This window comes from Spinacia oleracea, chromosome 2, assembly GCF_020520425.1.
Source record: "Spinacia oleracea cultivar Varoflay chromosome 2, BTI_SOV_V1, whole genome shotgun sequence".
NCBI classification, from domain to species: domain Eukaryota; kingdom Viridiplantae; phylum Streptophyta; class Magnoliopsida; order Caryophyllales; family Amaranthaceae; genus Spinacia; species Spinacia oleracea.
Genome location: NC_079488.1, coordinates 19818306 through 19840904, shown reverse-complemented (window position 1 = coordinate 19840904; position 22599 = coordinate 19818306). Strand labels below are relative to the sequence as shown.

Sequence of the window (22599 nt, the reverse complement as noted above, 5' to 3'; positions counted from 1 at the left end):
CCTATTGGCGAAAAAAGGTATCCTTAATCCCAACTCCCGAGGGAGCCGAGATTCGTTATGATGTGCTCCCCGTTCACATTAATATGCTGATTTTCAGGTCGTCCCAACTTGATGGGGAAATACACGCGGAGTAGGATCGTTTCACCCTTCGGCTATTTTGATTACCTACAAGCACGAGTATTTCCTTCACTATCCCCAGTGGAGTCGCCACTGTGTGGGGTCGAAAAAGCGCGAGGCTAATGCGTGACCTGTCCCTCGTGGGTGTGACGATTCTTTTTATTCAATCAAGTGTAATTGGATTTCCTGTTAGTATACACCCAATTGACTAGTAATATAGGAGTCGCCATTCAGTTTTTAACGACAATGAGAAAAACTGACAAAACCCGATTATCGTGACATAAAGGGAGTGCAATTATGTTTGACCACGACGGCCGTAGGTTCCCTTGTGATCCCTGGTGTGGGGATCTCTCAATATACACCCGCAAGGTAGAGATTGAGGATTCGGGGGACTATAACTACCGAGAGGAGTAATTCGCTCGTCGATAACTCCAGAGGCAGGATATCCTTACTAGCTCAGCATAAATAATTGAAGGGACATGCGTTAACTATTAAACTAATCTGAGTTGATTTTAGCAATATGCAACATATAACACTAATTCGATCATGATTATCTGATTTAAATAACATTAAGGGACCTAGCATGATAATCCGATTTCCCAAAAATATTATATTTATTAGGCGTGATAGAACAATCATATTAGGTTAGTTTAACAGTTTTTTTTTGCTAAGCAAGAGAGAAATATATTAATTGGATCAAACAATTACACCTTAAGCCAATTCCAAGACATACAAACCAACTAGGTTGGACTCTATGCCCTTGAAATCAGCAAACACAAAGCTATACAAGCTCTAAAACACAACCAGAATGCCTAAAGGCTATTACAAATTTGTGAACCATTCACTATCTCTCTTGCTTACATGCTTTGGCAAAACAACCTGAATTCTGCTCTTGACCATTTGCTTCAAATCCTTCATACTCTGACTTACAGTGGGAATGGAGTTATCCCAAAAACTTGTGTTTCTACACCTCCAGATCAGATAGACAGCAGCACCAATAGCTGCAAAATACACCTGCTTCCTAAACTTTGAAGCTTTACTTTGACCAGCTTTCCTGACTAACTGAACCAAATTGCCATGAATAGAGAAACCTATCCACTGATGTACTGCTATAATAATTTGCTTACTATACTGGCACTGAAAAAAGAGATGCTGATGAGTCTCATCATCCAAGCCACAAATCAAGCAACTAGAAGATTGACTAATGCCTATCTTTGCTAGTTTGTCTGTAGTCTGGAGCTTTTATTGAACAGCCAACCAGCAAATGAATCTATGTTTTGGAACATTCAGCCTATTCCAAACCATTTTGTCCCAATGCACCCTTGGCTTGTCCCCTAGGAGTTTCTCATACACTTGTTTCACTGAATAATGAGGCATGTTCTCAAAATCTGCACAAGTAAAGAACTGTTTGAGCTGCTCCTTTGTATTGCACACTTGCTTCCAGTACCAGCTAGCAGTAGAACCAGGCTGATACTCCCACCAATCCCCATCCTTTAAGTAGACTGAATTAATCCACCTAATCCACACATTATCCTGCTTCTTGACTAAAGCCCAAACATTTTTCCCCATAAAGGCAATATTCCACTTCTGAACATCTCTAAACCCCAACCCCCCAGTGTGCTTGTCACTACAGACTTTATCCCAAGCTATGTTGCTTGGTTTATGACTGAAAGCATGGCCACTCCATAGGAAGGCTCTGCAGATCTTCACTATATCTTGAAGAACACCTTTTGGAAGCACATAAATTTGTGCCCAATACATGTGCAAACTCAGTAAAACTGAATTAACAAGCTGCATTCTTGCTGTATAGGATAAATTCCTAGAACTCCAAATTTTTATCCTAGTGATCATCTTATCCACCAAATGAGCACACTGAGCCACAGAGATCTTCTTAGAACATATAGGGACCCCCAAATATTTGAATGGCAACATACTTCTAGAAAAACCAGAAACATCTACTACCCTCTGAATTTCAGATTCATGCATGCCATGACAGTAGATAGAAGACTTTTGTTGATTTGCCTTTAAGCCAGAAGTATAAGAAAATAACTTGAAAGCTTGAAGCAACAAGTAAATAGACTGATAATCTCCCTTGCTACAGATAATCAGATCATCAGCAAAACATAAGTGAGTAAGACCAATCCCCTTACACCTTGGATGAAACTGGAACTGATGCATAGAGCTCACTCTATTCAGAATTCTAGACAAATATGCCATGCAAATGACAAATAACAGAGGAGAGATAGGGTCTCCTTGCCTCAAACCTCTCTTGGATTTAAAAAACCCATGCATAGAACCATTCAGCATCAAAGAAAACATGGGAGTAGTAACACATTGCATAACCATATCAACAAACTGCTTTGGGAAGTCCAAAAGAACCAGCATCTCATGTAAGAACTGCCAATAATCAACAGTATCATAGGCTTTTTGAAGATCAATCTTCATAAGGCAGCTAGGCTTAACCCCTTTCCTCCCATAATGCCTGACTAAATATTGCACAACCATAATATTATGAACTATGTATCTCCCATGAACAAAACCTCCTTGATTTTCCATGATGAGATCAGGAAGAACTTGTCTTAATCTCCCACACAAAACTTTTGTTATGCACTTATAAATGGTGTTGCAACAAGAAATTGGCCTGAACTCACTCACATCCTTTGGACATTTAGTCTTGGGGATAAGAGTAATCACAGTGTGGTTCACCTCCTTCAAGATTCTTCCTTGCTGTAACATATCAAGAATGGCTGCAATGACTTCATCCCCAACAATATGCCAAGCATCTTTGTAAAAATAAGAGCCAAAACCATCTGGACCAGGAGCTTTAATACCTGGAATAGAGAAAAGAGCCTTCTTAACTTCATCTGCTGTATAAGGAGCATTGATTATAGCTTTATGATGAGCCAAACAGACTGGCCCCTGCTGCACCACCTCCTTGTTAACTGGTGTTCTGTTATCAGAAGTACTACCTAGGAGCATTTTATAATAATCCAAAAAAGCTTTGGACACCCCATCAGCTGTATCTTTCCATTCTCCTTGCATATCATAAATGCTATACACTTGGTTCTGAACTTTTCTAGTCTTGGTACTCTGATGAAAAAGAGAAGTATTCTCATCTCCATCTTTAAGCCAAGACAATTTTGCTTTCTGACTGAGGAAAGCCAAATAAGCATTATGTTTCTCCTTATACTCCTGAATTGCAATCAACTCTGCATCTGCAAAACTTTGATCAGAAGGATTATTATGCATTGCAGTTTGTGCACTCACCATAGTCTGATAAGCTCTCAAATCTGCTGCTTGAATATCTGTAAAACCTACTTTATTCAACTCTTTAAGAGCCAGTTTAACTCTTTTCAGTTTATTAATCAAAATGAACATTTTAGTGCCAATAAACTGAGTATTCCAAGCCTGCTGGACAATGTCAGAAAACACATTTGAGGACTTCCACATAGTAAAATACTTAAATGGTTTCTTCCCTCCATCATCTCTGGGAAACACAGAAAGAAGACCAGGAGAGTGATCAAAAAGTCCTTCTGGCATAAAACATACCTCAGCAACAGGAAAGCAAGTTTGCCAAGCTTGATTAGCCATAAATCTATCAATTTTTGAAAAAAATCTGTTGTTACCTTGTTGCTTGTTGTTCCAGGTGAAAAGATTACCCACACACTTGATGTCCTCCATACCACAAGCATGCATACAGTTGCTCACATCCACAATATCTCTATGTCTGACAGGAGCTCCAATTCTCTCATCTAATGCCATAACACAGTTGAAATCCCCACACACAATCCAGGGTTCTTGAGTGTTAAGCAACAACAAGTCCCTCCATAGATCTTGTCTCATACCAGCATCATTAAAAGCATAAACAAATGTGCAATAAAAGGGTTTCCTACCACTTACAGGAGTAACATGGCAATGAACAAACTGACTGGATGCAGCAACAATGTTAACTGTGAAGCAACCAGCCTTCCAGGCTACAACTATCCTACCACCAGAGTGATAGCTAGAGTTGCTAGTAAAGCACCAATTTACAAAAACTTTCTGATAAAGCTTCCCTAGATTAGAGAGCTTTACCTTATGTTTCAGGAGCCCCACCAAACCCACTGCATACTTCTGAATAAAGTGATTCACCTCATTCTGTTTCTGAACGGAGTTTAGGCCCCTGACATTCCAAGCTAAAACTCTATCCATTAGAATTGGAAGAGTTCCCTCCTCCAGGCATCACTATCCTTTGTTCATCCCCTTTATACTGTTCTCCTACCAGTTCCTCCTTATCAAGTAAAGAGGCCTCCAATATCTGAAAAGTATTAGAAGTTCTAACTGGAGTTTCCAGACCAACTCTCACTCTAATTGGTCTCAAAGATCTTTGAAAACCTTCTTGATCCACAATAGGACTAACCACATGATCACCCTGCTCAGTTGATTGAACTGGGATTGAAACAGATGGTTGAGCTTTCCTAATCCAGATCTTTTTCTGACCTTGTCTGCATTCAGTCTGTAGGTGACCAAACATCTTGCATTTAGTGCAAATTGTTGGCCTCCATTCATAAAAAATGGCAACTCTCACCATAATGTCATTCTCATCTCTGAAAGAAATAAAATCAGGCAACTCTTGAGACAATGGTACATCCACCATGACTCTAGCAAACTGAAGTTTATCTCTACTGATTGTGGCCTGATCCCTCCTTAGTGGCTTGCCTAACTGTGCTACAATCTTAAACAAAGCCTTTTCCCCCCAATACTTGAAGTTTAGCTTCAATTGCACCCAAATTGGCACAGATTGAAGTTCTGGTGTATCCATATTCATATCAGAGTTCCAAGGTTTCAGAATAAGGGGCTTACTATCAAAGAAATAGTGTCCTCTCAACACCTTATCTCTCGAGTCCATAGTAAGAAATCTCACCAGAAAAACCCCCTTTCTCACCATGACAACCTTATCAACATTCAACTGTTTCCAAATCCTTCGAATGAATCCCTCCATGACATTGATAGGAGGATTAGCCCCCACAATGTAACACACCACAGCAGAACTCCAAAATTCAATCTCCTCTTGAATATCATCAAAACCAATTTCAACAGGGTTACCCTCATCACTATGAATTTCACTAACATCAACATTATCAGAAACAATCTGTTCTGGATTCAATTTCATAGGTATTTCAACATTATTATCAAAAATAGGTGCATTATCAGTAGCAGCAACTTCATCAAATTGCTGCAATATAGGAATTGAAATCGTACCCACTTCCATATTAGATTGAGCAGTACCTTGTTTCATCTGATTTGCTGAGCCATGAATCACATCCATAAACTCATTAAAAGAATGCCTCACTTCTGATCGAGTTTGAAGATGCAGCAAACCTGATTTTGGCGTGAAAATTTCATTTTCGAGCCCAAAATCCAGTGCCTCTACCCCCATAACCTCCTCAATACTACATGTTTTCAAAGCTTGTGAATCTGATGATGGACCTCGAGGTTTGCCTTTGCCATTTCCATGCTTGCTGCTTTGAGATTTCGAGCCAGATTTCCTTGCCATGGCTACGATGCACGTTAAGCTAACATGCACCGAGAGAAAACTTGGGGAGAAAGTCTCTCAGCTCTTTTATTTTAACAGTTCATAAAAAGGGCGAGGAAAGCAGTTAAATCATCGAAAAGGGACACATTACGACGCACCCTTGAGAGGTGCGTCACGGTTCTCAGAAAACTAACCACTTTGACTTTGCTATTTCTCCTTTTTATTTAACGAATCTCAATTATGGGACAGGATACGTTCTGTTCGATTTATGGATCGATTGCGACAGAACGCGTGAACAGTTTCGCAGCGAGAGGCTTAGGCTAAGGGGTTTAGAGTCAATACTCAGAATATATTATGTGTTGTTGTGTGTTGTTTCACGTCGAAACTAGGGGTCTATTTATAGGGAAGAGTTCGTGGAAAGATAGAATTGCAGAGTTCTAATCCACAAAGAATTAGGAAAATAGACGTACCCAGGTACTTTCAGCGCCCAGGCCTGGGCGCCGGAGATTTCGGCGCCCAGAGCCAGGCGTTGAAAATAGGGTCTGGGCAGTTTTTGTTTAGTCAGATTCGGATTCTAAAATCCGTGGAGTTTGAGATTAATTTGAGTCTTTTAGCGCGTATCAATTTGTCACGGAATGCGTCTGGGCCCGTTACGAACTCTAGGCTCGTTAGGATTTTAATTAATACGTAACTCTTATTTCCGAATCCTATTAGGAATAGGATTCTCGCAGTTTTCTATCTCATTTAGGATTTATGTTGGAATGCAACACCTAATTCTGACAGGTTTCTATCTTTTATGATTTGCCACTTTTAGAAGCTACCTTTTACGGCAGGTGCTATTTTTAGCAGGTTTCCATAAATAGCAGGTTTCGGGTGAAATGAAATAGGGAATCGAGATTCGTTTATTTTATAGGAGATGCGTTGTCAAGTGGAGTTTTTATGCTTTCATCATCGAACCTTTCCCTTGCGGGAATGGGGACAAAAGTAGGTGTCTACAGTGGTCGGCTTTGGGTGTCAAAAGGTACTTGGCTAAGAGACGGATCCGGCGACAAGCTTTCACATTCCGCCTAAGGGAAGTGTGCGTCGACAGACGGCCTCCATACTTGACATCGGGAATGTCAAGCAAATGCCAAGTTTCGGTAGGCGCGGAAATGGTCACACACTTTGGTCGGGAACCGTATGGAGAATCACCATTTCGTTACCCCCGGGGCTAGCCCGAATGTAGAACACATCCGTTTGGGCAAAGGTAGAAATTCATTTTGCACAATATGGTTTTTGAAAAATGCATGAAATGCCTAGAAATTGAAATTGAAATCGTACTTGAATTTGTATTTATAAAGCTCATTTTTCGGCACTCGTTCACGAGGCTTGGGATCGTCCTTCTAGATGCAAAAATAGACTAACTCCCAACACGAAAAGTTGAGAAAAAGTGGGCGGCAAGCCACTGTGAGCCATTGTCCTGGACGTAGGCAGTGGCGTTGGGCGCAGGGGCTGCGCCTGCTGGCGCCAATGCTGGCATCCAGTACTTCGGCAGATCAGTGGCCGGTTGCTCGAAATTTGCTCGCATTTTCGAATTGAAACTAAAAACGTCCCCAGTGGAGTCGCCAGAATCGTAGGGGGTTTTTTTTTTGTTTCCCCGTTTCCTACAAGGGGGGTTTTAGGAGGCCGGCCGGCTCGTTTAGATAACCGTTTGAATTTTTGCACCTCGAAGGAGTCGTCACCAAACTTTATTTAAGGTCTTGTTTCGAAAGACCGCAAATGACTCTATTTTTGGATAAGGCCTTGAATCCTTGAAACGGATGGGTGATATCCGGGCTCGGGAACGAAAATGCTTATTCGGCGAGCTTTAGAAATATTCAAGTATGTTGGCACAACATTAGTTCGAAAATAAACCCTAGATTAGACTATGTGGGTTTGAATTTTAGAGAAAAATAATTGTACGGTGGTCACTTTGCTTTAAAGATTGATTTAAGGAACCTAAGGCCGGTTTGTCCAAAAATATCTTCGTTAAGCGTGATGTAACCTTTGTATTTTGTTGTATTTAGCATGTTGGTGATGAAAGCGATAAAGCACATAAAGCAACATCACAGTACTAAATAAAGTGCGAAATTAGTAAATACAAGACCCCCTAGAAAAGGACTAGGGAGTAGGTCCACATTGCCTAGAAATGGACTAGGCAAGTAAAGATGCGGAATTGAAAGTGCGGAATTGAAATTGCGGTATTGAAAGTGCGATATTGAAAGTGCGATATTGAAAGGTGCGATATTGAAATTGCAATATTGAAAGGTGCATAATTGAAATTTGTACTTGGGCACATGAGATTCGAACGCCAAGCGACTCCTTAAAAATAAGTGCGCCCGACACGAATTCAAAGCCAAAAATCTCAACTTGGGAGAGGTTGCTCAACCCAAATATCCTAGATTTTGCATTTTAAACTTGAAATTGAAAGCTTGAATATTGAAATGTTTGAACTTGAAATGATTGAAATTTGAACTTGAAATGATTGAAATTTGAACTTGAAATTATCCTAGTTTAGGGAAATAACTATGAATAACCCTAAACATGCCAAGATCTTTGAAAATTGAAGACTTGAACTTGTATATTGAAAATGGAGTTTTGAATCTCAAAAACTAAACCTTTAAATGTTAAAAGGTGTTTATCTTTGATTACCCCATGTTTGATGGTGATTCTAGCCCAAGAGATGATTGTAAACAACTTGGACATCCTTGAATCTTTGAAAATTGTATTTTGTATTTTGAAAAAGTTTGTATTTTTGGAAAACATGTGTGATTGTTGCAAGTGGTGTTTTTTATTGATTAAAAACACCAACTTGCTAATCATTTAGAAATCAAAGCAACATAGTAGATTAGAATGGGATTCGGATTTACCTAGTTAGATTTAGGCAAGAGCTCCCAATTGCTTTGGATTTTAGGAATTTTGTATGTGTTTTTGTGGAGTTTTGAGTTGTATTTTGAGACGTAATGTCGAAATTACGACGTTTGCTCCCCCCTTTTTTTGATGGAAATGAGGGGTATTTATAGGAGGGAATGGTGCAAAACGCAAGCACACGCCAGCGCAGGGTGCCTGGCCAGCGCAGTGCGCTGCTGACGTGGCTTGAATGCCGCCAAAGCAAGGACGGGGAATCCTCCTTGTTTCGTCTTGTAGCGTTGTACCTGTTGTACGAATAGTACTAGGTTTGGCGTTTTGTATTTTCTTGGAGGTTAAGGCATCGTTTAGCGTCTAAAAACAAGCCTTTTTCGGGTTTTTGAATTCCGGTTTTACGGGACGGGGCCCGGCATGCTCGGTTTTGTGGGTCGGCGCGCGAATTTGACTTGCCTTATATGATTTTGAGTGGAAAAGGCCTAGTAAAACCAATGGGATGGTCTACTAGTTGAGATTGTACTTGGATTTTGAAATTGGATTTGGAAAGTTGTATTTTGTACCGGGAACCGAAAGGGGAACGGTCTCGGGGTTGGATTTTGGATCTTGAATTTTGGAAGCATTCTTAGCAATTGGGATTTCCGCCTGGAGTTATTCCAATCACCTAACAAGGATAATGGTATCGTCATCATTCCAAAGGGGAGACACAAATTAGGTGTCTACACTGAGATATGTTTATCTGCCTTAGTATGGCCTCCATTGGCACCTGCAAACAGAAGGAGCATATACGGAAGATAAGCAACTGCAAATAAAAGGACTAGTGAAGGGAATACATTGCAATGCCATGTAAGTAACAAGTTGGACTGCTGCCTCAATACCTTATGCCCCTTATGTTTCATGCAAGGGCAAGGGCATTTTAAAAAAGTAGGAAAATTCATTATTCTCTGTAAAACAGAAGTAGTAATAATTGGGACTGAAACCGTGCATCTGATCATTGCTTCAATCATTTCAAATTAACATCATTGCTTCAATAATGTTATCATTCTAACATTAATGTTATCATTCTAACGAGATCAATAATGTTATCATTCTAATAAAAAAAAGAACTAACTCCAATCAAACTCCAAATTTCACTCAGTAAATCAAATTAAGCAAATAAAAATCCTTGCATCAAACATTCAACTAACAAAACTTCACCAGCTAAATATAAAACTCTATATAAATCCTAAATATAAACCTTAAACCGAAAGCTAAACCTAATCTGAACGAACCAGTGATGAAATTAAGAGAAATCCACATAGTTTAGTTGATCAGATGAGAAGATTAACAGTGCATGCTTCAGATCTATGTCAGAAATGAACAGCAGACAGTGAGGGAACAAAAGCAGGTGTACATGAAACAATTCTGGAGCAGTGATACATACTGATGTGCAAGAAACAGTCAAGGTTATAACCTATTTAATAAAAAATAATGCCAAACAATGTTATAAGCAGATTGAATAAGAAAAAATGCATGCAATCCTAAGACTGGCCTACATTTATACATAAAAAAATACCGAGTGAAGAATGGTATAGGCCACAAAATCTTAAAAACAGGTGGACCATGCGGAGATGAAAGGGTGGAAAAGAATTACCGTAAAGAATAGGGATTCATATATTTAACTGAATTGCAAAAAAATGAAAGGTTAAAACAAACGAACAATTTCTGAAAGAATCATATATGTAAGCATAGACAGCAGAATGTGTACAGAATACAAAACATACGTATGGCCTCCTCGGAAAAGAGTTCCTCAACAGTGTGTACAGCACAAGATACGACTGGATCTTGTTGGGTTCGCAGTTGCTGCCTTTCCACCAGTGGACATCTTCCGCAGGCCTTGGTTCCAACCACAGTCACCACACGGGAACAATATGTGGGCTGCTAGATTCACTCGAGGAGGTGGCTTCAGGCCATATAACAGCAACCTCATCAGATGTAGGAGCATTATACACACATTGGTCAGGCACTGTGTTTTTATTAAGCACTATATGTGTGTTCTCTCTAATTTCCACCTCTTTCAAAGAGCGGAAAAATCTAGCGTAGGGATTCATTTGGGTAACATTCATGAGGATGTTGATAACATCTTCGCGTAACTCTAGGAAACATCCTAATCGGTTTCCAGCTCCATGTTGGGCGTCATAAAAATAAAGTTGCAAATATTTAGGGTTGTCATTACCAGGGAGAAAATCAGGAACGTAGTGATAAATTTGGCCATGAAGTTTAAAGACATATATCCCTTTTTGAGTTTTTGCATCAACCCCCTCCCCCCCCCCCCCCAAGTGAACTAAATGCAAACATATTGTTATATAGTCGTGCATACTTCCTGAAATGCAGAGCATCTTCATCTCGAGAAGTGAACAGGCGCACAAGTTCGTCAGGATAGGCATTGGAAGCCATCTCGATCTCTCCATTGCCGCAACAGAAATGCAAGGACTCATAAGCAAACTTCTTCGCATTGCATTTAGGGCAATATTGAGGCAGAGGCATTGCCAATGGTTCGTGGGGAATATGCTCACCAATAACTGCTAGAGGGACCTCTGGTTTTGACAGAATGACCGTAAGGGTTAGAAATTCAATTCATAGAGGTCAACAAATATAAGTGAAGTGAGTTACAATATATTTACTTTCTTTCTGTGTTACTCGGCACTCCTTCCGGGGCCTTTGGGATGGTCTCGGGGCAGTTTCACCAAAACCACTATAGAGGACAAAACAAGGATTTAGCTTGTTGTGATGCAACACAGATGCAGAAGGGAAAAAGACATATGAGAACATTACCTATGTGGACTGGCAAGAGAAAGGGCTTGCGCGGGCGGGGTGAGGTTGCTCGTATATAGCCTTGGAGAAGGGTGCATGCGGCTCATAGTACCTGGTGTCGAGGTTAATGAGTAATACGGAAAAGCGTCTGGCGGTTGCGATGTTGGCTGCCAAACAGGCGCTGCAGGTATGTAAAAGAAAAAACGGGATTAAGCTAAGGGCTCTGGTTAAGGTATGCAATTTGAGAGGTATAGGTATCTGACTTCCTGGGTTGGGCAGGGGACATAGTGTTCCATGTTGATTGAATGGGCCTGCCCTAGTATGTCCAGCTCCACTAAAGTGGTTACATATCGTGTTAGAAGGTGGTGACTGATAAAAATGTGAGAATTGTTCATATCGAAAGCATTACCTGTCCGCCCCAGTATGAATTGCGCTTTCAGTAGGTCGTAGACGTTTGTTTCGTCTTACCCTGGGGGTGGTGAGCTTAAGAGCCTCTCTTGTGAGCATAATATGTAGGCATCATATAATAAACAAGACACATGCCAGGCATCCGCACGGCACACTTGAACAGACAAGTAACTACAGAAGACAAGAAATTACCCATGGTTTAACAGTTCCGACAACCATGGTCAAACACCAAACAAACAAGCTAAGTGATAACCTGCTCACGTGAAGATGAACACTTACAGATCAGTATGAACCAGCAAGGGGCAGTGAACCGGCAAACAATCAAGTCATCATTTTATATCTAAAGTAACAAAGTGAACGTCCAAGAGCTAATTAGAAGAGATACACTATTTGTTTGCATGAACAAACACTGGTTATAATCACAAATGACAGCATTGGAACTTCCCAAACAATGTGAATACAAAATCAAAAAATATGAACCAGTTAAGGTGTTTCCATCCTTACCCAAAAAATACCAGTAAACGGGAACATTAAAAAAATCGGTTGGAGAACTAAACTTAGATACTTGATGCATTGGCAACTATGGCAAGTGAAAAGAACAAAAACAACACCTCCGGTAGGGAAAATATAAGCTATATATGGTAACCGCTCTTACAAATCTTACCATCAATACATGATCCAGAATGTTTCAAGGATTTACTAACAATATATGGTGATTACTTTCTAAATTAAAGAAGCAAAAACAGGCAAAGACCAGACTATGCTACTTGCAGATACAAAAAAAGAAGCCTAACCTACCAAAATCAACCCTTTGAATCCATTCAGAAAGGTTTTGGTCACTCATCAAGACATAGCAAGCACCAGAGTCCAAGGCACAGGAAGCACCACAGTCAAGACCTCTAAATTATATTTCATGTGAAAATATAGATAGGTTCTGAATATCTAGACAAGCTACATAGTAGTTTCAGAAGTTGTAATTTGAACTGACTATGGACTATATTACTAATTTAATCACCCAATGACCCTTGATTTTTATCCTTACATATCAAATTCCCCAAAAGGAGGATATCTTTTGTAAGAGTAAAAGCTCGACTTTTATCCTTGCATATCAAACTCCCCGATCAGGTAGGTTCCAAAAGCTGTACACTGAAGCCTACAGTATGCTACACATTTGTAAGAATAAAATTCATAGAATATTACCTGACCCCCGGGACATTTGTAAACTGACTTTTAGGAACAACTCTTAACGGATAAGTCAAAATAACTACACACAATGTCAAAAGCATTTAAATACCCTGGACATCGCCGGGGCCATAAACTGTAAATACAAACTAAATATCCTCTATAACTAAGGGTTGTTTAAATCAACATAAGTATAAACATCATAAACGAACAACAAATTATAAAGAAACAAGTACATTCGATACTAAATATAAAAAATGAAAAGCTAAAAAAGAAAGGCAAAGGCGGTACTTCAAAAGGGAATTATTTCATTTCAGTTGTTTTTCTTGGAGAACTACATTATAGATTACACAAACCCCTTACAAAATCCCAAGGCCCTTAGAAAAGCACAAAAGCTTACATAGACCCCAACGTTAATAGCCTGGCTTGTAAGTGACAAAGGCGGGCAGCAAAGGCATCATAAGTGCCTGATAACAAAAAGCATTACCCAACAAAATACATGGCCTATGAAGTGTACAAACTAAGGAGGTAAGTATGCACTATGCATCTACCTAGTTAGGATAAAAGGTTCTGAACAACTTAATCGTTTTTCTGGCGCTTGAAGACAAGGTCAAGCTCAGATGGAACTGAGTAAAAAACTGGCAGCTCAGTCTTTGATGCAGCAATAAAGGACGGCCCTGAAATAGGGAGGGATGCTTTCGGTTTGTAGGGGGGAGCGGGCAAGACATAATAGAAGGAATCCGGTATGCCGAAGCCCAAGGAGTGATACAATCCTGCTCCACAAGTAACAACGAAGGCTCCAGTTCCTCCTCAATCCCCAGAACACGCTCCTTTAAGGTCAAGTAACTCTCTCTTTCTAAAGTACATAGCACGACACCAAACTTTGAGTCAGAAGGGTTGTAATTTGCATCAACCACATCGAAACTGTACACAGCCATGAGATAGTGAATGGCCTTCTTTGCAAGGTTTTGTTTAGCAGTTGCAAGAGTAAGGCAGCGGTCACTGAAGATGCACTCATAGTCAAAGAGGCTTGTTGGGGGCGTGACAATGAACCATGCAGTTAACTGACCAGGAGCATGCTCAACAGTCTCGATAGGAGTACTACGACCGCGATTATCCTGAACACAGCGGGTAAAATGGACATGAAGTCTACATACACCTGCCTAGCGTCTGTAGGAACATCCTCGTCCAAGTCCTCATGCAAAACATCCTTGGGCTCCCCTTTCTACATACGTTGGAACTCGGTCCTCTTTAGACTAAAGAGCCTACCACACCGAGCAAACATTTGCCTCTTCAGAGATGTGACATCCTCAACAGTCAATTTAAATTTCCTCATGAGGTCACACACGGCTTTTTGTGCTGCCTTCTCACATGAGTCTCCTACCTTATCAGCTGGGCCGCCAACATAAACGTAAGCAATAGGACCACAATCTGTCTTCACAATCACAGTGGCATTGTTCTTAGAGATATCCAGAAACTGGTACACCGGCTTAGGGAAGTTCAGGTACTGAGCAATCTGCAACAGCAGAGGGTGAAAAGGGATCACGACCTTGGTGTGTGCTACAGCCATAACCTGTAACGCTGCAAAACATGAGCTTAGACGTGGCGACCAAGCAGCCACCCAAGCCAGCAACATCAAGACACCTTAGGCGAGGAAAAGGAGGCTACGCGATATCAAGAATCTTCTAGACCCACAAAACAAACCACAGACCACCTTGATGTAAACTAAACCAGCTATTGCAAGCCTAAGAGGCAACCATTACAAATGGCAAGGATGAGTTGCAAATTGTTATAAAATGGGCCTGGTGGAAGGGGGTTATAAACTAACAACCTAAGAAACAGACATGGTTGCAGCAGGTTGAAAGAGCCAGAAGTCAGGTTCTGGAGAATGGAAGGGTCATGTACAATCATAGCATGGTTCAGATTTCGCTTACTTTCACGTTTCACCTGCTACCAGCCGAGGAATCCCTCGGGTGAAAGGTGAAAGGCATACAATCCTAGGTGTGGCTTGGAAAGGAGAGGCAACAAAATAAAGAGGGGCCCAAATAAACCACAAACGCTCGAATCAAAAACCCGTGTATCAATCCTAGACTAATCGCCCCTTACACGGTAGTTACAACAACCTTAAACTACAACTCTATACAAAGGAGTTAAAGCAGACCCACATCCACAAACAACATACAGAATAAAACAACCAAAACACTAAATGTAAACAACATACTGAAACCGAAGCAACTAATTGATGCAGGGTAAGACATAATATAAGTAAGGCAGCAGATCAAAGCGGTACCTTGTGACAGTTGGAAGCAGATGGAACAGAACAACCTCCGCAACGACAAACAATGCACTCTGAAAAGGGAACCGAGCACAGTCAAGTAAGGCATCAAAACACATTAATGTTGGCCATAAAAGAACAACAACGATTGCTTAGGAATGTCATACAAGAACATTAATGTCATACATGAACAAGAATGATCAGGTACTTATGCCTCAGGAATTACTTGGGTGTGCCATTTATTTCAGCAGATAGAAGAAATCAACAACAATCACTTTTCCAGATAGTATACGGAAATAGTGTAAAACATGTTTGATTACAACAACACAGAGCAAATTCTCGGGCCATTTATTTCAGCAGATAGAAGAAATCAACAACAATCACTTTTCCAGATTTAAGTTCTATAACGTTTTTTCTATCAAAATAATAGTTAGCTCCTAAGAACACACACGAGTAATTAACTCATTAAAAACCTTAAGTATTGAATAGACCAGTAAGAATTTGGAGAGAAATTATGAATTAAAGGACAGATTACCATTCCTCATTTAACCACCTAAAATGAAATCCATCTAATCAATATCAATTCTCTTAATTAAACAATTGTGCACTCAAGAATTTCCTTAAAATACAACAGAAACACATATGTTAATTAATTGATTCTAGCCTTTGGAAACCAAGACACAACAGAATAACACTTACGAAATGTAAATGGAGAGAATTCAAGCTCACAAACAGCCACCTAAAGTGTTTAAGCTAAAAAACAAGAGAGTACCTTGCTAGTGAACAAAGAAGGTTGAGAAAATAGAAGAGGGCAAACACCTAATGAACCAATAGCAAAAGAACCACATCTATATACACACATGACACAAGGAAAACAGTAAAAGGCTGTAATCAAAATGAAAATGTATAAATATAAAAACTAAGAGAGGGAGGTGGGCAAAAGTGCACAACAAAAGGGGGTAAGAACATTGGGACTGAGCATATAAACAACTACAAACGGAAAAAGGCCTAAAGAAATGAGAAGTACATTTGTTTTCATTTAAAACTAAATAGACAGCAAGAAAAGGCCAAGAATAGTATATAAACAGGACCTGAATAGTATCTAAATAGTAACTGGGGTACTGTGCTTTGAACACTGTTGTGAATAATGTAACTGCTCAGCAGTTGAGTCTGAGCATGCACACAACTACAACCAGAAAAAAAGACAAAAGAAATAAGAAGTACATTTGTTTTCATGGTAAACTAATAACCAGAAAGAAGAGGCCAAGAATAGTACCTGAATAGTAACTACAAAGTACCTATGCAACTGTACTGCAATCACTGTTGCAAACAGTGTAATTCATAGCCCATACCTCTTCCAATTCCGTCAAATGTGCATCGATCTACTACAATGTGCACCACACATCCATAATCCAAAAAGACAATAAAAAAAAGGGCAAGAAAATACAAAAGCAGACCCGTTACAACAAAGAAGAGGCTAATGACCTCGAGCATTTAAAGGTCGGCATTTTTTTATTTGAAATTGAACCCGACATTTAAATGAAACCGAGCATTTACGAGCATAATGAACTCGGTATAGCAAAAAACCGAGCATTTAATATAATTGCTTATTTACCAAAAAAAAATAACGGGTGCACCAACCAGCATTTTCTAAATTAGCGTTTCAGGGTCAAAAAACTAATTGAAGCCGCTCACAACCAAAGACAAATTAGAGGTTTGAGTCAATCAAACCTCTAACAATGCACACACCTCTAACAACCAAACAGGGCCACAAATAAAATTTTGTAGCTAATAATGGGTAGATTGGTAGCTCTGCTCTACACATAAGGTTATTAAAGAATTGAGTCACTTCTATAATGCAAACACTTAACAGTAAGAATACAAATTAGTTCCCGTTTTAAAAAAAGAAGGATACAAAGTAGTTTATTGATATTTTATAGTCAAATTTGCACAATTAAACAGTTTTATCACTTCCAATAGTTCACCAGTTTGGTCTGAGAAGCTTAATCACACAAAGACATTCATGCATTATAATCATCAACTATAACAAAATTCACTTTGTGAAAAATTGAACTGTATATCACGAAAAAAAAGATGTTTTGGAACTCAGTTTCCACCACCACCGTCACCCACTCCCTACCCCTCCTCCTCCCCGAAAACAGGCAGACAAAAAAATACCCATAAAAGCAATATAACTCATAGACAGGAAGCATCATACCCTTAGCCTATGATCTCCACCAACAATCCTGATACTGAGAATATGCTCATTGTCATCCAGAACCTCCAACCTCTCAGTGCTCGTAGTCACTGGAAGCCCGGATTTCACATCAACCTCTCTTACACTTCCAATCTCAAGATTTCCCTGCACCACACATCGGCTAACAAATGGCTTATACTTCTGAGGTTGATCGAATCTCCTCACTAACGACCAAACCTGACATGCAAACACTATGTTATAAGAGACTATCATAGAAAACTTAACTGAATTTATCAAACGCAAATTTCAGTAAATAAAATCGCATTTGCTTTCGTGTGATTGAACATCAATACAACTTCGAACTAATCTCCATTTTCCCATTTTCAAACAACCATAGTCTAGAAGCTTATATACAGCTTTAAAAAACCACCCCAATAAGCAAGTGATAATCATACAGTACGAGTAGGGCATTAAATCTAATAATCAATTACGGTTTAGCTACAATAAGAGACAATAATTCATATCTCTATTCTTGTTTGCAATCTATAATTAGGCTTTCCCAAGATTAAGAAGTAACACTTCAGAGGGAGTGACAATCTAGAGATTTTTATCAACTTTTAAAATCTGGTAATATAGTAGTTCATTACATCACTTGAAAACTTCATCAATAGTTCCAATTCAAATATTAAATTCAAAATAATTAAACCAATTTGAGAAATTTAAAAGTTAGTAAAGCAAGAGATAACCATTTAAGTCAACTCAATATAGATTACTCATTAAGAGCTTTTGATGCCCCCATTTCAAATTCAAGCGAACTTATGAACTTGGGTAGATAGAATGACAGAACCCTAAATACTTAAGTCCCCAAACTTTTTCATTTCCCATGATCCAAGGCAAGATTTCAAATGAAAAAATGAACGAATAAAATCCAATCAAAATGTTCATATTAGCAGAATAATCACCAAATTAGTCCATAATACAGATTAACACTCTAATCAAACAATTGAAATTTGTAACAAAAAAATGATGTATACTGCATTACTGATTACAACTGCAAAGTCCCCAAACATACAAACTAAAGCAATTTAAAGAATAAAATAATGAGGAAGAATGTAAACCAAACATAATTTAAAATTTCCACGTCAATTAAAGCTAAAAATAACATAAGAAAATTGAGAAATTTAAGATACCTTGCACGAAGACGAATCAAGAGCTCGCAGCTTCTCCGGTTTCGTTCCCTTTCTTACTTCTGTTAAACCTTTAAGACAGTTGGAAAACCAAAGATAATCAGCAAATTTTTTTTTAGTGCAAATAATTATAGAGAAATTGGTAGACTTGGCTTCCTTAGTTAATAATTATAGAGAAATGAGACCTCATTAATATCGTAAAGGAAAAATTCAATGGAGAAAGACAAAGGGGAAGTATATAGAGCTTCAGTACAGATCCACTCCTCAACATTGGCTTTAAGCTCACCGCTTTCAACGTCTAACTCAATCTGGTAAAAAAATTTGACCATAATTCAACAACAATTAACCCAATGTCTCTTAAAAATATATCAAATCTTATTTATCAATAAAAAAGAATGAGTATGGTTAATGTATGATGAAATGGCTGTTGGATATGCAACTAAAATATAATAATACATCTTTTTTTGCTACTGATTGTTTATTATATCATAGGCAGTTAATTGTTCAAAGACGGTCCATTTCATGATATCTTCAAGTTTTTGTTTTCTCCCGTCATGATAGTTTTCTTGAGTTCTCATTATTAATGAAAATAACTGCCCATGGAGAGAAGCCGTCTTAACTCAAGATTGCTAATCAAATATTTCGTTAGTTCCTTGAACATTCTATGGGGATTAATTCCTTTAATTTTCCGTTTCGTAGCTGCTCTTCACATTCTCATTCAAACTACAAGCTACTGCAAAGTGTTTTTTAATTTTTTATGTAGGTTCATCAATACCAAAATATTGTAGATCAATTCATCGTATTCCATCATCTATTATCTCCAACAAATCAGTCTCCTCTCCCCTCTTTCGTGCCCTTCTAGCACATTCCTATCATCTACGAAACAATCGGTATTGCAAAACAAGTGCCACCCTTTAGTTCATCAAGTCCTCTACCTCACCCGACAAACATCATACAATCTAACCACATAGAAATCTCATAAAACCAAATTCATCCAAGTCATCCCCTCATTTTGCCTCATACTTGAATTTAGTGAAATTCCATAGTCCTCCCCTCACTCAGAATTCATGATCTTAACCTAGCCATTATAAATTTATAATTGTACTATTACGGAGTATAAATAAAATTCATAGGAAACTATATTACCGACATCAAATTGACTAAGGCTGACCAGATAAGTTGGGTATGCAAGCAACGAAAATGGAAAGGTGCACCTTAACTTCTTTGTCATAATTTCTAAACTATTGTATATCTTTTTAGACAACTGAATAAGCAGAAGAATGCTCTAAACTATCCAGTGTATGTCATAGGACGCCTAAACTGACATAAGAATATGTTATAGTAAGCCTACGTAAGGAGAATAGTTTGGTATCATTGAGTCAACCTAAGGTGGAGGATGTGCTCCCATATATGCGTGCATACTTGATAAATAATACCGTAACCATACATGCTCAAGAATATGGGAGCATAGTCGAAAGTCCTATTTTCCTAAGGCAACGGGTTTTAAAAAATAATGTAGTAAGCGAGAACAGTAACTGGGAGTTGTGGCATGTTCTAGGCAGAGCTTAATCCTTTCTAAATGGCAGTTATGCATTGGGAATGAAGCAAGGAAGACTAACACATATGGGGGGAACACTGATGTCAATGACTTATACAGAAAACATGCACTTTGGGAATAACTGATTTTGGTCACATTTCATTTAAATCACTAATCCGGGTGGCCTCAAACTGCTGACTTTACTGCATAAATCAGACTGATACACATGGCATCCAACCTTATTCATGGTTGGGCCTCCCTGCCCTCCACTGTGTGAATAGATAAAGCCCGCCTATCACTTTGCATCATAATATAATATAAATTAACAGTTGTATGGGCATACTCCCCTATAAAAAGCAACCTTCCCTCAACTCACTCTCTCACCTATCCTCTATTCAAGCCCAGACTAAACCCACCCCTTAAACAAAGCCTCTCCAGGTATATAATTTTGTTAAGGGCAATAAGCTCCCGTTCACCTAAAAGCCCCAAAACTAAACGCTCCTCAAATGGCAAGTGATGTCAAGATCGGGTCTTCTGTTGTACCATATGGTACAAAAAAAATCGTATCCATCATGCTTAGATGGTGTATGAGTACCTGGATACTTATAGAAACATCACAATTAATACGAATGGTCTGATGTACTGTCGATACTAAGAACCATGGTCTGTTGTACTGTCGATACTAATACGACATGCAGTTAAATTACAGACCATGTGTAGGTTTGATGAAGGCGAAGGTTTATGAAACTGAGGGTTGACACCGCGAATTCCCGGTTCGATTGGCTGTCCCCCCAGGTTATGCGCCTTCAAAATCACAAACCATCTAAGGACCAGCACTACATGAGCAACAAAAGGTAACCGGTGGACAGCTCTATTATGAGCCTGTTTTGGTTGCATTGGTTGCCCTGTGACTGGCCCTGCCCAGGCACAGGCTTGATCAGACCGTCCGTCATGTCTTGCCCCTATAATGTATAGAGAGCTACCTTCGATCCAATGTATCCTAATGTTAGAACCATTAATGAAGCGGTGTTATTCATGTTCCCTAAATTTGTAAATGTTGTATGTATTTATCTATTAATGCTTTTACATTATCATTTTGTGCCATATGACGATGCTATTCCGTTACCTTATTTAACCAGGTGAAACAAACATACAAAGTGAGATTCTAAATTGTCTTTGAAGCCTTCTTGCAAATACAGTCAAAATATATATGGTGCACTTGAATAGTAATATTGTACTTGACACCAGGACTAGATCATGGGCCCATGGATTCCATAACCAGACACAATTCATCACCACCACCATGAAACATTGGAATGATAACACTCAAAACAAATACGAGCACCATCACACCTTATTACTGAGCATTATAACCTAATCAGAAATAATTTTTCAAAAAAGCACCAGGAAATCAATCTCTGATATGGTGTCCGAGTGCCAATGTGCAAGGCAATACAAGGTTGTTTTTAGTAAGGACATACCGTACCACATATGTGTACCTACACTCTACTGGAGAAAATTAGACATTAATTGCCAGACCTTTATCAACCATTGTAGGAATATCTAAATGCATCAACCATTGCAGGAACATGGAAATGACATAATATCAATTCCATATTATTCTTGGCAACGTACAACGCTAAGACGCTAACATAAATGGATCATAGACTCTAATATGTTATCGTTCTCTACAATAACTATAAAATGAACCACGTTTGTAAAGCACGTCAACAATTAACAACTTCGACATCAAAAGTCCATAATTTCCAAAGCAAAAGAAGTAGAAAGGTTGCGTAGAAAGGTTCGACATCAAAATTTCTTCGACATGAAGAGATTGCGTAGAAAGGTTTTACCGTTTTGGGTCTGGACCTAATATGTCTGAATGTCACTAACAAGGCAACAACCAAACATCGCTCTAAATTGAATTCAAAGTCCGTGCAGATAAATAAATGGCCTTGGAGGAAAGAAAATGACCTACAATAATAACAAATGCAGAGGCCTAGCAGGTAAACAAATATGCTAAAATATAACCAATGCAGAGGCTTAGCAGGTGAAAATTTATGACCCATAACAGCAACCATCAAATAATTAGTGTATGTATTCGGCATCCTCTTCCATTTTTTTCCACCAATTGATAGAATGAACATATGCCATAACCCATAAAGAGGTGTTGGACCACGTAATTCGACAATACACCAAATCCAGAGTCTGGCGCCATGCCATAACCCATAACGAGGTGTTGGATCACGTATTCTGACCATATAACCAATTCCAGAGTCTGACCCCATGGCATAACCCATAACGAGGTTTTGGATCACGTTATCTGACAATATAACTAAATCCAGAATCTAACCCCATTCCCACCACCCACACACACACACAAAAATACTGAGAATTATGCTAAGAAGCTTAATCACACAAAGACATTCATGCATTATCATCATCAACTATAACAAAATTAACTTTATATCACGAAAAAAAGATGTTCTGGAACTCAGTTTCCACCAC

General features: G+C 38.9%; 1 protein-coding gene across 1 annotated transcript; it reads right to left on the bottom strand.

The window, feature by feature from the left end:
* Positions 1-939: 939 nt before the first annotated feature.
* LOC130467261 (uncharacterized) lies at positions 940-4253 on the bottom strand. Its single transcript, XM_056835720.1, has 3 exons — positions 4249-4253; positions 1438-4129; positions 940-1350 (listed from the first exon to the last, which is right to left on the bottom strand). Exons 1-3 carry the CDS (start codon positions 4251-4253, stop codon positions 940-942), a joined length of 3108 nt encoding a protein of 1035 aa, XP_056691698.1.
* Positions 4254-22599: the final 18346 nt, after the last annotated feature.

Excerpts from the sequence above, each read along its gene's own strand:
- LOC130467261 (XM_056835720.1), bottom strand. Across the intron at positions 1,351-1,437 it reads TCCTAGGGGACAAGCCAAGG|ACTACAGACAAACTAGCAAA; the intron begins GTGCATTGGGAC and ends TAAAAGCTCCAG.